General features: G+C 42.1%; 1 protein-coding gene across 1 annotated transcript in view; it reads left to right on the forward strand.

Annotated features, from left to right (window-relative positions):
- DNAJC12 (DnaJ heat shock protein family (Hsp40) member C12) overlaps positions 1–4,726 on the forward strand; it is a 48,369-nt gene extending 43,643 nt beyond the window's left edge. The window contains exon 5 of the mRNA XM_044386112.3: positions 4,057–4,726. Within this exon, the coding sequence (XP_044242047.1) occupies positions 4,057–4,106 (50 nt within the window). The 3' untranslated portion in view covers positions 4,107–4,726. The remainder of the gene's footprint in view (positions 1–4,056) is intronic.
- Positions 4,727–15,547: the final 10,821 nt, after the last annotated feature.

Genomic DNA, 15,547 nt, shown 5'->3' on the forward strand with positions numbered 1-15,547 from the left:
CACCAGTTTTTTTTTTTAAAGCTACATTATTTAGAAATTATGATCTTTGTGGTTTAAAATGTGATTCCTTTTATGAAATAGTATCATAGTAGATTGTGTTAGTTTGCAAGGCTGCTATAACAAAATACTACACACTGGGTGGTTTAAACAATGTTTCTCACAGTTCTGGAGGCTGGAAGTCCAAGATCAAGGTGTCGGCAGGCCTTTTTTCTCTTTTTTTTAAAGATTTTATTTATTTATTAAAGAGAGAGCGAGAGAGCGCGCAGGGGGAGTGGCAGGCAGAGGGAGAAATACAGTCCTTGCTCAGCGGGGAGCCCAACGTGGGACTTGATCCCAGGACTCTGGGATCATGACCTGAGCCATCCGCAGACGTTTAACCAACGGAACCACCCAGGGGTCCTTGAAGTTTTGTTCTTTCTTCTGAGGTCTCTCTTCTTGGCTTGCTGCTTTCTCGATGTGTCCTCACATGACCTTTCTGTGTGCACACATCCCTGGTGTCCCTGCTTCCTCTTACACGGATGCCAGTCATATTGAATTACAGCCCCACTCTAACAGCTTCCTTTTAACACATTCACCTCTTTAAAGACCTTATCTCCAATAAGGTTACATTCTAAGGTAAGGGGAATTAGGACTTCAACATATGAGTTTTGGGGGAATACAATTTAGTCCATAACATAGATGAAAACTTTTTTTTCTTTTTCTTGGATGAACACTTTTTTTTTTTTAAGCAAATAAAATTTTGTGTTGCTTCTCTTAATTTTATTTGAATTTTCACCTTTTTGTCAACTCCAAAAATCAGGACCAGCTGTTTAGAGAATTCTTTCTCTTTCTTTCTTTCTTTCTTTCTTTCTTTCTTTCTTTCTTTCTTTCTTTCTTTCTCTTTCTTTTTTAAAAAGATTTTATTTATTTATTTGACAGAGAGAGACAGCAAGAGAGGGAACACAAGCAAGGGGAGTGTGAGAGGGAGAAGCAGGCTTCCCGTCGAGCAGGGAGCCTGTTGCGGGGCTTGATCCCAGGACCCCTGGATCATGACCTGAGCTGAAGGCTGAGCCACCCAGGCGCCCCATAGAGAATTATTTCTATTAAAATTTTACCACTTTAGTAAAATGTGGTTTGGCATGGTTACCATATCTGCAAATTTTACTTCAAAAATAGAAGCAAAGCATTTTTTTAAGACTTGTTTTTAATTTTATTGGAAAATTAAGTGTTTATTTAAAGAACATTAAACAACTAGAAGGCTCAGTCGTTTAAGCATCTGACTCTTGATTTCAGCTCAGGGTTGTGAGATCGAGCCCTGTGTTGGCTCCATGCTGCGGGTGGAGCCTGCTTACAATTCTCCCTCTGCCCTTCCCCACCCCTAAAAAAAAGAAAAAGAAAAGAAAAAAAGACTAAGGACTTGTGTGGGAGTTGGTGTGGAGAGCAATAAATCTCAAGCTCAGCCACGCTGGATACGGGGCTCTTATGCACAGAGTTGGGGTCTCAGGGGAGGCCTGGCTGGGGGACCACTGGGTCTGGTAGAAGGTCAGGAAGCAGTTAGAGAGCACCAGGCCACAGCGCAGAACTGGGGCCGGGGTGGAGGTCAGCCCCTGCAGCCTTAGCTGCTCACCAGATACATCCCTGTGGTGAAAATCAGAGCCTGTTAAGTTAATAAAATGAGCTTTGGGCTACAACTGCCTGTCATAAGGCCTGTCTGGCCCAGGTGGGCCCTCAAATAAACACTAGATTGAATAAGAGAATTTTTTAATCTAAGAATGAAGGTTTTAATTTTTTTTTCTGTTTCCCCCAGACTGATTTACAGCACTGATGACTTTTAACGCTTGTCCAGGGGAAAACCACTCCCACTCCTACAGTCCACTTTGTTTTTATTACAGATGCATTTCCCAGTTGTTGACAAGACTGAGACCAGCTCTTGTTCACTTTTCTCTCCCATGATGCCCTGAAACCTCCAAATAAGAAATGAGAAATAGCTCCACTTGAATGGGGGTTTATGATGGGCCACTCCTGATATAGCACTTTCTATACTTGATCCCACACAACGTAGTAGGAGACCTTTTATTCTTAAACACTTACATACTTTCCTGAAATCAAAGTTTATAAAGGGAGGGGACTGTGCTTTGATAGCATAGTTTTTCTCATTGAATGAAAAGTAAGGGGAAACCTGGACAAGTTTTCTTCAATAATTTGTTTGAATTCTCCAGTGTGTCCAGCACAACTATAGTCACATGTATGCATAAGTGCACATTCTCAAAGCCATTTATTTTTGGATTATGGCTTAACTTCATGACAGCAAACTGATTATGAAAAGATAATTTTACATAAAAGTTATCAAGTTCTTAAGTCAGCTCTAAATGATGAAGATAATCTGTTTCATATTTGATATTGAATGATGAATGAATGAATGATAATGAATGAATGAGACACATTTCTTTAGAACATTATTATGTGATATTGTACTAGCATTAGTACAAGATATAAAAATGCTTCAGTCATGTTTACGCTCTCAAGTAGCTAATAATCTAGTGAAATAAGACAAGCATATGAATATCTTACAGTTTAACAGACGTATATCAGATTAGTTTAAAGTATGTAATGTGTTTAGAATACGCCTGGCATATAGTAAGCACTGTGTGTTAGTTACTATTCCTCCTATATCATTAGGTATGTATGCTCTAGAGACTGAGCCAGCCAGGCACCCTGCTATTGTGTGTGAAATCTTGATAATCAATAGAAGTGTGGCCTCCCCTCCCTAGACCACTCCTCAATCCCTTTCCCCTGTTTCTCCATCTCAGAGGCATTTCTCTCATATCTTTTCTTGGATATCTTGTGCATTTACACGCATACATGTAATTCTTTTTTTTTTTTTTTTAAAGATTTTATTTATTAATTTGAGAAAGAGCGAAAGAGCATGAGTGGTGGGGAAGGGCAGAGGGAGGGGGAGAAGCAGGCTTTCTGCTGAGCAGGGAGCCTGACTTGGGGCTCAATCCCAGGACCCTGGGATCATGACCTGAGCTGCAAGCAGACGCTTAAACTGACTGAACCACCCAGGCACCCCTGTATTTCTCTTCTTTACATATCTGGTAGCATACTATTTACAGCGCTGCACACCTTCCTTTTATTCATCGATATATCTTGGAGCTTTTTGCATTTAGTGCATTAGTGCTAACTTGTTCTTTTTATGTATTTCAAAACATTCCATGATGAACCACACAGTTTATTTAACTTGTCCTCTACTCTATTGATGCCTTTCAAGGTTATTACATTTTTTTTCAATCACAAATAACATTGTAACGAATAGCTTTGTAAATAGTATTTCTCGCTTGTGAAGTACACAGGTAGGGTTAAAAGCTAGCACTGGAATGGATGAAGGAGTACCTGCGCACATTTAGAATTTGATTACCATATTCTTAAACAAACAACCTGATGCAATTTGGCAAGTTTCAAAGATCTTGGGGTCATTGGGTTGGAAAACCCAGAAAATAGGGTTTGTTCATTGGGATTGTTGCCTGCAGGTTTGTTTCTTTCTTTTTTGTTTTTGTTTTTTTTTTTTCAATCTAGGCTGCATTTGTTGAGTGGCTCAGCTCGAAGCACTGAGCTTATGGAACAATTTACTCATCACCTCCCCAGACCCCTGATATCAGGGAGTGACCAAGATATAAAGCAATAATAAAACCAAAGTATCCTTTTCTTCCAGTAACTTCTCACGGAGCCAGGAGGAGAACAGAGTGTTTTTTCTGTATTATGGCTTCCTGCCTTCTGGGTGTCTTGAGATACTGAAATATAATTCTGAAATATTTTTGCTCCTTTAAGTAATGGAGCAACAGGCAACTCAACAGAGCAACTCTGGAAAACCTAGACAGAATTCACAATTTCCTGTGATCCCGAATAGTTTCCAGTCCCAATTGGATGTATCCCCCACCTGTCAAAAACATGCCCCTTGATGAGCAAATTAGAAATGCAAAAAAGACTTGTAGCTATTTCTTGTAAAGAGCGAGCTAGATAAGGGGAAGATAACATTGTTTTCCTGCTTATGAATTTTCATATCCTTTCTGTGCCCAGATCTGATGGTGGTTACAAGATCGATCACAGCAGCAAGCACTGATGACTAATGTAGTTACCGAGAAGGGTCTTTAATTTCCTGGAGGCAAACACCATTACCCGCCACCTCCACAGCACGGACGGGGAGATGCCAGGACCACTGGGGAGTCAGTGATGGAAGAAATTATAAAACTGATGCAATTACTGAGAAAATGATGAAATGTGTCACAATGAAAGGCTTCAGTTCCCTTCAATTTCAGGTTTTGTGATATGCATCAGTGTGGCTGTGTCTTCAGCAGTATTACTTCCCAGCTGCCTGTGTCATCTTACTCTCCTTTAGGGAGGATATTTTGTAGCAAACAGCTCATTCTCATCCTTTCTCCTTCCATCTGGGCTCTTTCATGTCTTTGTTTTTGCTTTGACGATTTCTTGTACTAATTAGCTGCCCCAAGTGAAGGTTTTCATAGTGGAATCTAGGTTAGGATTGTGGAGAACTAGATCTTTCTCTTGTTCTAACCTGTGGGATTTAAGGAAAATCACTTGAGCTCTCTGATCCAGTTTCTTCCACCTGTGGCTGGAATCTCCCCTTTTCAGAACCCAGGATCTCCTCCCAGGACCGGGTCCAGAGTTGGTGTGCTTCGGGCCTTCCACTGGGAGCCGGGACAGTGTGGGACTGAGGACTAGGACAGGGAAGGCAGAGAAAGAGGACGAGTCTCCTCCATCCTTCTTTCTAATAACTCTTTCTTTCTTATTGTTCTTTTTTTTTTTTAAGATTTTATTTATTTATCTGAGGAATAGAGAATGAGCGGTGGGGGGGGGGGGAGACAGAGAGAGAAGCAGACTTTCTGCTGAGCGGGAAGCCTGATGGGGGACTCGATCCCAGGACCCTGGCATCATGACCTAAGCAGAAGGCAGATGCTTAGCTGACTGAGCCATCCAGGCGCCTCTCTTCCTTACTGTTCTTTTAAGTAAAAGGGCAGAGGTAGAAAGGGAGAGATTACAGTTAAGTAGGTGTATCGCTACATATACCAGCTCCACACACCTCAGTTGTCTTTTTACAGTCAGCTAAATTTGATGCCATTCTTGATACCATCGCACCTCTGAAGACAATGCTGATTTGTCTTCAGAGTAAAGTACGTTACCCATTCTTCTATTTAACATATTGAACACTTCCCAGATCATTAGACCATTAGGGGAGGCTCTAAAACAGGGTTAAAAATAATAATAGTGATTCCCACTTTTACAGTGTCCAAAGTCTTTTCTCATGATTCTTGTTTGAACTTCACAACTAACCCCATTTTCTTGAGGAAAGTGTAGCTTTTGCTACATTCTAAAAACCACAACAGAATGGAAAACATTATTGTATTTTTTTCTGAAACCGTTTGTTCTCAACCTTGAAGTCACCTGGGAAACATGAAAACCCTAGTGCCTGGGTCTTACTCCGGAGGTTTAGATCTCATTGGCCTGGGTGTGCCTTCGGCGTTGGGATTGGACAACTCCAGGTAATTTTACTGTGCAGCTAGGGTTGAGGGCCACGTCTCTTGAACACATACAGGTTCTAGGTGACCTGTAATGTCTTGATGCTCTATCCATATATAGGACACATAGCTCTCCCTTCGGTGCCACCAGTTATTTCTGAGGGTCCCCATGACGCCGGGGGCACTCCATTTGGGCTCCCAAGCAGATCTGTGAGTTGCAGCCATTGCTGCACCTCCACCAGACTCTCTGCTGTCTTCATCTTCACCCTCCAGGCTGCTTGGAGTGCCCTACTGCCACCAGGCTCCGAGCACCTGCCAGCATAGCCGGCAGCTCCCCTTCTCACTAGGCTTGTCTAGAACAGCCTTCCAGCAGCTGAGACTCAGCTCTAGCCAAGTTGCCACGGATCTTGACTCACCTGCCTGTCGTGGAGCACAGACTTGGCTCTCTCAACAGTCCTTCTCCTCTCTCACCTGGGCCTCATCCAAATGCTTTTCTCCCCCCACTTGCAGAAAATGGATCACCTGGGCAGATGAGGACAAGAGATTCCTTCGGGGCAGGAGATGCAAAGAGGGGAGAGTGATGAGTCTCCACCACCAGCAGCTAGCTAAAAATGCTGTTTTAGAAATTCCATTGGGGCTTAAACAATAAAAATGTGGCACTGAAAAATTTAGAAATAGGCACAGCTGGGTGGCTCAGTCAGTTGGGCATCTGCCTTTGGCTCAGGTCATGATCCCAGGGTCCTGGGATGGAGTCCGGCATCAGGCTCCTTGCTCAGTAGGGGGCCTGCTTCTCCCTCTGCCTGCCGCTCCCCCTGCTGTGCTCTCTCTCTGCGACAAACAAATAAATAAAATCTAAAAAAAAAGAAAAATTTAGAAATAAAAGCTGACGTGGGGGAAAAAAAAGCCGATGTGAAGGTTGTTGACCAGATAATACTTGAGGAGAAGTGATTTGGCTATGTGGCCTGAGGCAAGTCCTTTACTTTTATTTCTTTGAGCCCATTTCCTCTCTTGTAAAATGAGGAGACATAAACCTCATCGTACCAGGAAATGAAAGGAACCCAGGAAAATGGTGAACCCAAGCCAGACTGTTCTGGTTTACATTCTCTTCTGGCCTAAAGTCAAGGAATTAGGGAGTCTGTGCATCAAGGCAAGGACACTGCACTGGCAGACATCCCTGCTGATTTCATCCTTGCTGAAAGTATGTGGTTAAGAGGTGGCTCTGCAGACAGCACTTAACCATCAGTATAACCTTGGGTAAGTTCACTAACTTCCCTGTGCCTCAGTTTCCTCATCAGTAAAATGGGATAGTAACTACCTTGATGTAGGATGCAAATATTAACCATTAAAAATATTAAATATTAATAGTAGCAATTGGGAAAGAAAATCAGACAGTGAGTAAAATGTTTTCCCAACACTTTTCCAATCCCTAGAATGGTGTCCCAGCATCACTCAGGAACTTGATACAAGTGCAAATTATTGGAGCCCACCTTAGATCTACCGGCTCAGAATCTATGAGGGATAAGGCCCAGGATTCTGTTTGGAATCAGTCTGGAAACTCCATGGGATCCTTATGGGTGCTGAAGTTTGAGTGATACCATTTTAGAATTTTGCTCCCCAAAGTGCAGTCTGAAGCCCGGAATCATCAGCATCACCTGGGAACTTATTAGACACGCAGAATCCGGTGCCCCATTCTGGATATGCTAAAGTGTAATCTGTGTTCTAACAAGATCCCCAGGTATTTCTATGCATGTTAAATCTTGAGAAGCACTGCCCTAGAACTGCATCTCTAATACAGTAGCCAGTAGCCTTATGTGGCTTTAAACTTAAAATTAAATTAGTTAAAATGAAATAATATTAGAAATGCATCCGTCACACTAGCCCTATTTCATGAGCTCAAGTGGCACATGTGGCTAGTGGTTACTGTGTTGGACGGTATAGATTACAGAACATTTCTATGATCTCAGAAAGTTCTATACAATGCAGCTCTAGAATAATTATTAATCTATCTATCATCTATCTATCTATATCTATCTATCTATCTATCTATCTATCTATCTATCTATCTATCATCTATCTATTTTTAGCTACAGAGCACCTAAATGGAGCAAATTGCCTGGGAAAAGGGTGACAAGCTAATGTTTAAAAAAGCCAGGCAGGTGAAGTAAATGAATGAAGTATGTCAATTATAAGAGAACAAGAGCACAAGCACAATGGTAAGTGGCCAGTGATACTCAACCTCCGTGCTGGGGCTACTGTCGGGAGTACTGGGGACTGTGTAAACTGGGAAAGCATGTTCAGATCCAGCCAATGGTTACCATGGAAGAGGTTAGCCCCCGGCTACACTGGACAGTTTTATTTTTGCTTAAGAAGGTAGAAATCTGGATTTTTATGTGAGTCTTAAATTTTGATTACTGAACAAACACCCGATTCAGCATTACTGAACACTTGATTTGACCTTGGTGTCGTGGCCTGAAAATCAAGGTGTGTGGTTCTGCCTTGCCAAAATCAATTGTTTGCCTTATGTATATCCTCCTTTATTGTCTCTATTTCTTATTTCTTCTCTTCTTTCGATTTCATCTTTGCTTTCCCTTTCCTTTTGTTCTTTTCTTTCTCATCCTCTCATTTTTCTTTCATTTGGTAAGCATTTGTGGAATGCTCTGTGCTGGGTACTGAGGATACAAAGATGAACCGACATTACCTCTCTGCCTCAGAGAGCCCACAGCTTACTGGGAGACTCAGACATGAGTTGAGGCAATGATAGTATAATTTGTGGGGTGCCCTAGTAGAAGTGTGTCCAAAGCCCTGTGGAGTGGTAAATAAAGGAGTAAATCAACTTTGCCGGGGGAGAGGTCAGGGAGGTCTTCATACATGTGTGGAAATTTGAGCTGGGTTTTGAAGGATGGGCAGGAGTTCTCTACACTGAGGAGCTGGGATAGGAGTGGCACAGAGTATTTTTAGTGGAAGGAACCTCTTGGAGACTAGACAACGCCTGGTGCATTTGGAAAGAGAAAACTTCTGGATAGCTGAGGTATAAGGTATAAAAAGTTATTTACCAGACTTCCTTGTTCTCATAGTCTGTCTGGTAGCCACTTCCCACCACTATCTGGGCCACTTCCCCCTACCCCCAGTCTCCTCTGACCACGGTTTGGTGTCCCCTGGATCTAAATCTTCCTCTTGAATCTCCTCCCACCCCCTGCTGTCTTTTCATTCCCTCTTTCCCCGCCTAGATCTCCCTCCACCCACTTAAAATTCAGAGTTCCCTTTATATATTCAAAATCATCCAGTGCCCAACCAACCAGAGGGAGAATAAAGATGCTGAGATTGTTAACCCACCGCCTAGGAAGGTAGTTTAAATGTCAATGACTCTGAGAACCTTATTTGGATCTTGATTCAAACTTAGTGTTAAAAATAACTGAAACAATTTGTGAGATGATTGGAAATTTGAACACTAACTGGATATTAATAATTGATATTTTTAAGTATGATAATGACATCGTGGTTGTGTTAAAATAAGTCCTTATTTTTAGAGATGTATCAGATATTTTTGGATGAAATGATAAGAAGTCTGAGAGTTACTTGAAAATTATATAGGAGGGGAGGGAGTGGATGAGGTGGATGAGACAAGATTGGCTGTGTATTTATAATTCTTGAACCCAGGTAATAGGTAAATAGGATTCATTACACTAGACTCTCTATTTCTGCATATGTTTGCATATGTATTATGTTTGAAATACTCCATGTTGGTTGAATCGAGTCCTTCAAAAAGATGTGTTAAAGTCCTAACTCCTAGAACTTCTGAATGTGACCTTATTTGGGAAAAAGGGACTTTCCACATGAAATCAAGCTAAAATGAAGTCATTAGGGTTGGTCCTAATCCAATATTATTGGTGTATCTTTATAAGAAGGGGGAAACTTAAATGGCCAACTAATATTTGACAAGAAAGCCATGAATACTCAATGGGGAAAGGATTATTTCTTAATAAATGTTGTTGGGAAAACTGGATGACTGCATGCAGAAGAATGAAATGGTATTTCTGTCTTTCATCACTCACAAAAATGAATTAGAAATAAACTAAAGATGTAAACATAAGACCTTTAAGTGTGAAACTCCTAAAAGAGAATATAGGAAAAAAACTCATTAACATTGGTCTTGGCAATGATTGTTTTGGGTAGGACACTAAACATAAGCAACAGAACCAAAAATAATAACTGTGACTATATCAAACTAAAAAGCTTCTGCTCAGCAAAAGAATCAATAAAATGAAAACACAACCTACAGAATGGGAGAAAATGTTTGTAAGCCAATTCCTGATAGTGAGTTAATATCAGAAATATATAAAGAACTCATATAACTCAAAAGCAAAAACTCAAATAATCTGTTTTTAAAAAAAAACAGATTTATTTATTTATTTGTCAGAAAGAGAGAGCACAAACAGGGGTAGCTGCAGGCAGAGGGAGAAGCAGTTTCTCTGCTGAGCAAGAAGCCTGATACAGGACTTGATCCCAGGACCCTGGAATCCTGACCCGAGCTGAAGGCAGCTGCTTAGCCGACTGAGCCACTCAGGTGTCCCAACTCAAATAATCCTATTAAAAATGGGCAGGGGAACTGAATAGACAATTTTCCAAATAAGACATACAAATGGCCAACAGGTAACATGAAAAAGTGCATGCAACATCACTAATCATTAGGGAAATGCAAATCAAAACCACAATGAGATACCACCTCACACCCATTAGAATGGCTATCATCAAAAAGACAATACAGTAACAATTGTTGTTGAGGGTGTGGCTAAAAGGGAACTCTTATCCATTGTTGGTGGGAAGTAAATTGGGACAGCTACTATGGAAAACAGTACTGGGCTTCCTCAAGAAATTAAAAATTAAACTACCGAGGGGCTTGGGTGGCTCAGTTGGTTGTGTCTGACTCTTGATTTTGGCTCAGGTCATGATCTCAGGGTCGTGAGATTGAGCCCCAAGTTGGGCTCTGCACTGGGCATGGAGCCTGCATGGGATTCTGTCTGCAACCCCCACAGCCCACCCTGCTTGCATGCATGCTCTCTCTCTCTCTCTCTCAATAAATAAATAAATAAATAAATAAATAAATAAAATAAAATAATAAAATAAGTAACATAAAACTAACATATGATCCAGCAATCCTGCTACTTCTGGGTATATATCCAAAGGAAATGGAAACAGGATCTCAAAGAGATATTTGCACTCCTGTGTTTATTGCAACATTATTCACAACAGCCAAGATATGGAAACAACCTGTCTGTCAGTAGGTGAATGGATAAAGAAGTTATGATACACACACACACACACACACGCACACGGGAATATTATTCCGTAATATTATTATTCCATAAAAGTGAAGGAAACACTGCCATTTACAACAACATGGATGAAACTTGAAGGTATTATGCTAAGTGAAATAGGTCAGACAAAGAAAGACAAATACTGTATGATGTAATTCATATGTGGAATCCAAAAAAGCTGAACTCATAGAAACAGAGTAGCATTTACCAGGGGCTGGGGGTGGGGGTGGGGAAAATGGGATGTTGGTCACAAGGTTCAAACTTCCAGTTATAAGACAAATAAGTTTGGGGAATCTAATATATAGCTGGTCATTATAGTTAATAATACTGTATTGGATACTTGACAGCTGTTAAGAGAGTAGATCGTCAAGGTTCTCATCACAAAAAAGAAATGGTAATTATGTGACGTGATAGAGGTATTAGTTAACACCATGGTGGTAATCATTTTGCAACATGTAGGTATATGAAATCAACACATCGTACACCTTAACTTTATGCAGTGTTATATATGTCAATTACATCTCCATAAAGACAGGGAGAAAGAGGGAGGTTTGGACAGAAACACACAGGGGGATGCATTATGACTGGCAGAAGCAGAGACTGGAGTGATACAGGTGCAAGCCAAGGAATGCCAAGGATTGATGGCCAACGCCAGAAGCTAGGAAGAAGCAAGGAAGAATTCTCCTTTCTAGCCTTCAGACAGAGCATGACCCTGCTACACCCTGATTTCTAGCCTCTCGAGCTGTGGGAGAATAAATTCTTGTTGGGACAAGTCACCCAGTTTGTGGTTCTTTGTTATGACAGTCCTAGGAAACTAATAAAAAATTAAAATAATAAATATCACCTACTTCCCTCTCTTAAACTCTTTTTTCCCCTCTGCTTCCTCTTCCGTCACATCTTAATCTAAATACCTTCACTCTGTGTCCCCGTCGGACACAATGCTCTGTTACTTTGAATAAGGAGAATGACTCAGAACTAAAAATCTAAGAGTGCGAGGTTGAGGTGGAAGGAAGGAAGGAGGGGTTTTCAGAAAACGAGACAGAGGCACAAACTACCTCACAAATCTATGCAGCTTCCTCAGGCCCCTTGCATGCCCCACATAAGTCATCCTCCTCTGGGGGATGATCGTTTCTTCTGCAGGCCCTAAGACCCGTTTTTTGGTCTTGGCTATACCATTTTCTAACCCGGAGACGTGGGGCAAGCGTTAATTTTCCTCTCAGCAAAGTGACGGGGTTGGGTTACACCAGGAAACCTTCCTTGTCTGCCTGACGCTGGCCCAGGTGCTCCTTGCCCATCTGAGCCAATCTGCTCCTCCTGCAGCAGGCGTTATCCCATTTGTCACTGGTTACCACCTGTCACTGCCACAGGACCGTGAGCTCCTTGAGCTCCTATCCCTGCCTCAAGGAGCTCACGGTCCTGTGGCAGGGACTGTCTTGTTCACCACTGGATCCTCCCGCAGAATCCCTGGCTTCTCGCTTAGTAGATGTGCAGCAGAAGTAGCCTGCTGCACCAACCCCGTATTTATGGTAGATCTGTACACACGTGCGGTAGAATTTCTCTTTCAGGGAGCCACAGAAGACGCCATTTGTCTGCATGTAACAGTTTTAACTCATCTCTGGGCTCTGCCAGGTCCCTCTCTTCCGTATCCTACTTGGGAATCAGCGCCTGAAAGCCTCCCTCATTCTTCCTCCCAGCGGCTCCACCTCCCTGTGCTTGGCATTAGTGATGCATTTGGTACAATGCCCAAAACCGTGCTCAGGATAACTAAAGTGCTTGCCCGGGGGAGATTTTTTTGTGTGTCAAAAGTTTTGTGCTTTTTAGCGATGAGAGTTAAGCCTTAAAATTGGTTTCAGAGAGGAAACAAGAAAGAGACAGAGTAGTCTCGGTGTTTAACAAGGACTTGGAAGGAGGATTTTTCTTTGCTCAAGGGAAGACATCAGAAGTGCAGATATCCATGTACGGTTGAAGCCCTGAAGAAAAATGAGCCGGAGAAATCACTTCAAACACTTGCAGGTTGGTTTCTGCAGGAGTATGGAGTGAGATCGTTCCTTAGGAGTGATTCCATCTCAGGAACGGGGAGAATTTCACGATGCAAAGTTACCATGTGAAAATTGTGTAATCTGTTATACAGTGATTTTAGCAGAGTGATACATTAAGACCGGCATTCTGGTGGACTAGGCTCACAAACTGCCTGGCTATTTCTTTACAAGGTGGTTTTTAGGATGGTTTCTATACTAAACTTCCGTGCTTCTTTGAGTCGAATGTTTTCTATTCCACTTTCAAAACAATTCACAGTATGTTCTATCCAGATTAAAAGTCGATGGAAGGTATGACAATGAAATGTAAAGGTTTTTCCTCTTTGCAATATGTTCGCATGGCCCCTAAGAAATTTTTCTTCAAATCTATGAGGTCGAGTCGCCATTCCTCAGATGGCCACAAGATGGCAGCTTTGGGCTAATAGTAGGAGAAAGATCCACCCAAAAAGCGTTTGCTAGTTGCTGTGATAGTGCAAAAAGGCTCCAGACCTGGTTGTTTTTTTGCCTTTCCATCTCCACCGAAGTTGTATGTAAGGCAGAGTCCTGGTTATCTCCGTTTGTCCCTCAGACCCACCCTCTGCTGTCCTCAGCTGCAGAGGCTGACCAGTTGCATTTGGCCAATGGGGAAGCCCAGCCAGGGAGCAGAAGGAGGGAGAAGAATAAGGAGGTGCAGCTACCCCTTTGCAGGATCACCTTGCACCATTTGTGTCTCCTAAAGGGAGGTCACTGCTTTTCTGGGGCAGCCCTCTTTTCAGAACTTTTCTTCTGGGTTCTGGTGGCTGCTCCCTCTAGGAGTGCTGACAACTTTTCTGTCCCTCGTGGTTTCTCTGCACCCTCTCCATACCTTTGTAAATTGTTTATTAAACCCATAAAAAAAAAACAAACCAACAACCATATAGAATTGTCCCAAACTAAGTGTGCTTTCTGCTTCCTGCTGAGATAATAACTGATACTATATTAACCATGACTTTTTATTTTCTGCATTTCTGATGCTTTGACCTATAAGACCTTACTAAACCTGGAGAGACTGCCCCTCCCACGGCTAGCCAATTCCTAGAGACAGGAAACAATTCACTTGCTCTTGTGCCTCTCGTATGCAAACAAACCAATACTGAGCCCACACCCCACCACCTCCTTCCTCAAGCTTTTATACTCAAGGGCACTATTTCCCTGCCCTAATCATCCTGAGGGACCAGTACCAAACAAAAAAGGACAGCCCTTGGGCCTCAGAGCCTGTAGAAATCATCCAAATCAGCCAATCTTTAATCTATTTACCCTGACTCACCTGTTCCTTTCCACAGAAACCAAAATAAAGACTCTAGCTCAGGAACACCTGGGTGGCTCAGTTGGTTAAGCATGTGCCTTTAGGGCAGGTCATGATCTTAGGCTCCTGGGATCGAGTCCTGCATCAGGCTCTCTGCCCGGTGGGGAGCCTGCTTCTCCCTCCAGTTCTCCCTGCTTGTGCTTGTTCTTTCTCTGACAAAAAAATAAAGAAAATCTTTTTTTTTTTTTTTTTTTTTTTTTTAAAGATTTTATTTATTTATTTAACACAGATAGAGACAGCCAGCGAGAGAGGGAACACAAGCAGGGGGAGTGGGAGAGGAAGAAGCAGGCTCATAGCAGAGGAGCCTGATGTGGGGCTCGATCCCATAACGCCGGGATCACGCCCTGAGCCGAAGGCAGACGCTTAACCGCTGTGCCACCCAGGCGCCCCAAAAATAAAGAAAATCTTAAAAAAAAAAAAAAAAAAAAAAGACTTGAGCCCATATTTCCCTTGCTCCCAGGGTCTGTGGACAGAACCATTGCCTCTGTGGCATGACATGCCCCCTCCTCTTGGAAATTTCAGTGGCAGTCTTCTGATCTGTTGACCTCCCTATACCTGAATAATAATGAAACCTACATTTTACTTATTTATTTTTTTAAAAATTATTTATTTATTTATTTTTAAGTAGTCTCTACACCCAACATGGGGCTCAAACTCACAACCCCAATATCAAGAGTCACATGCTCCACTGACTGAGCCAGCCAGGCACCCTAAAACCTTCGTTTTATTTTATTTATTTTATTTTTAATATAAATTCAATTAGTCAATATGTAGTATATCATTAGTTTCTTTCTTTCTCTTTCTTTCTTTTTTTCTTTTCTTTCTTTCTTCCTTCCTCCCTCTTTCTTTCTTTCTTTCTTTCTTTCTTTCTTTCTTTCTTTCTTTCTTTCTTTCTTTCTTTCTTTCTGATTTTATTTATTTGACAGACAGCCAGTGAGAGAGGGAACACAAGCAGGGGAAGTGGGAGAGGAAGAAGTAGGCTCCCAGCGGAGCATGGAGCCTGATGTGAGCCTCGATCCCAGGGACCTGGGATCACGCCCTGAGCCGAAGGCAGACACTTAATGACTGAGCCACCCAGGTGCCCCTATCATTAGTTTCATACGTAGAGTTCAGTAATTCAACAGTTGCATGTAACACTCAGTGCTCATCACATCACGTGCCCTCCTTAATGCCCATCACCCATTTATCCCATCCGACCACGCACCTACCCTCCAGCAACCCTCAGTTTGTTTCCTATAGTTAATAGTCTCTCATGGTTTGTCTCCCTCTCTGATTTCTTCCCATTCAGTTTTCCCTCCCTTCCCCTATGATCCTCTGCGCTATTTCTTATATTCCACATATGAGTGAATCACATGATAA

Source organism: Ursus arctos, unplaced genomic scaffold (assembly GCF_023065955.2).
Source record: "Ursus arctos isolate Adak ecotype North America unplaced genomic scaffold, UrsArc2.0 scaffold_7, whole genome shotgun sequence".
NCBI classification, from domain to species: Eukaryota; Metazoa; Chordata; class Mammalia; order Carnivora; family Ursidae; genus Ursus; species Ursus arctos.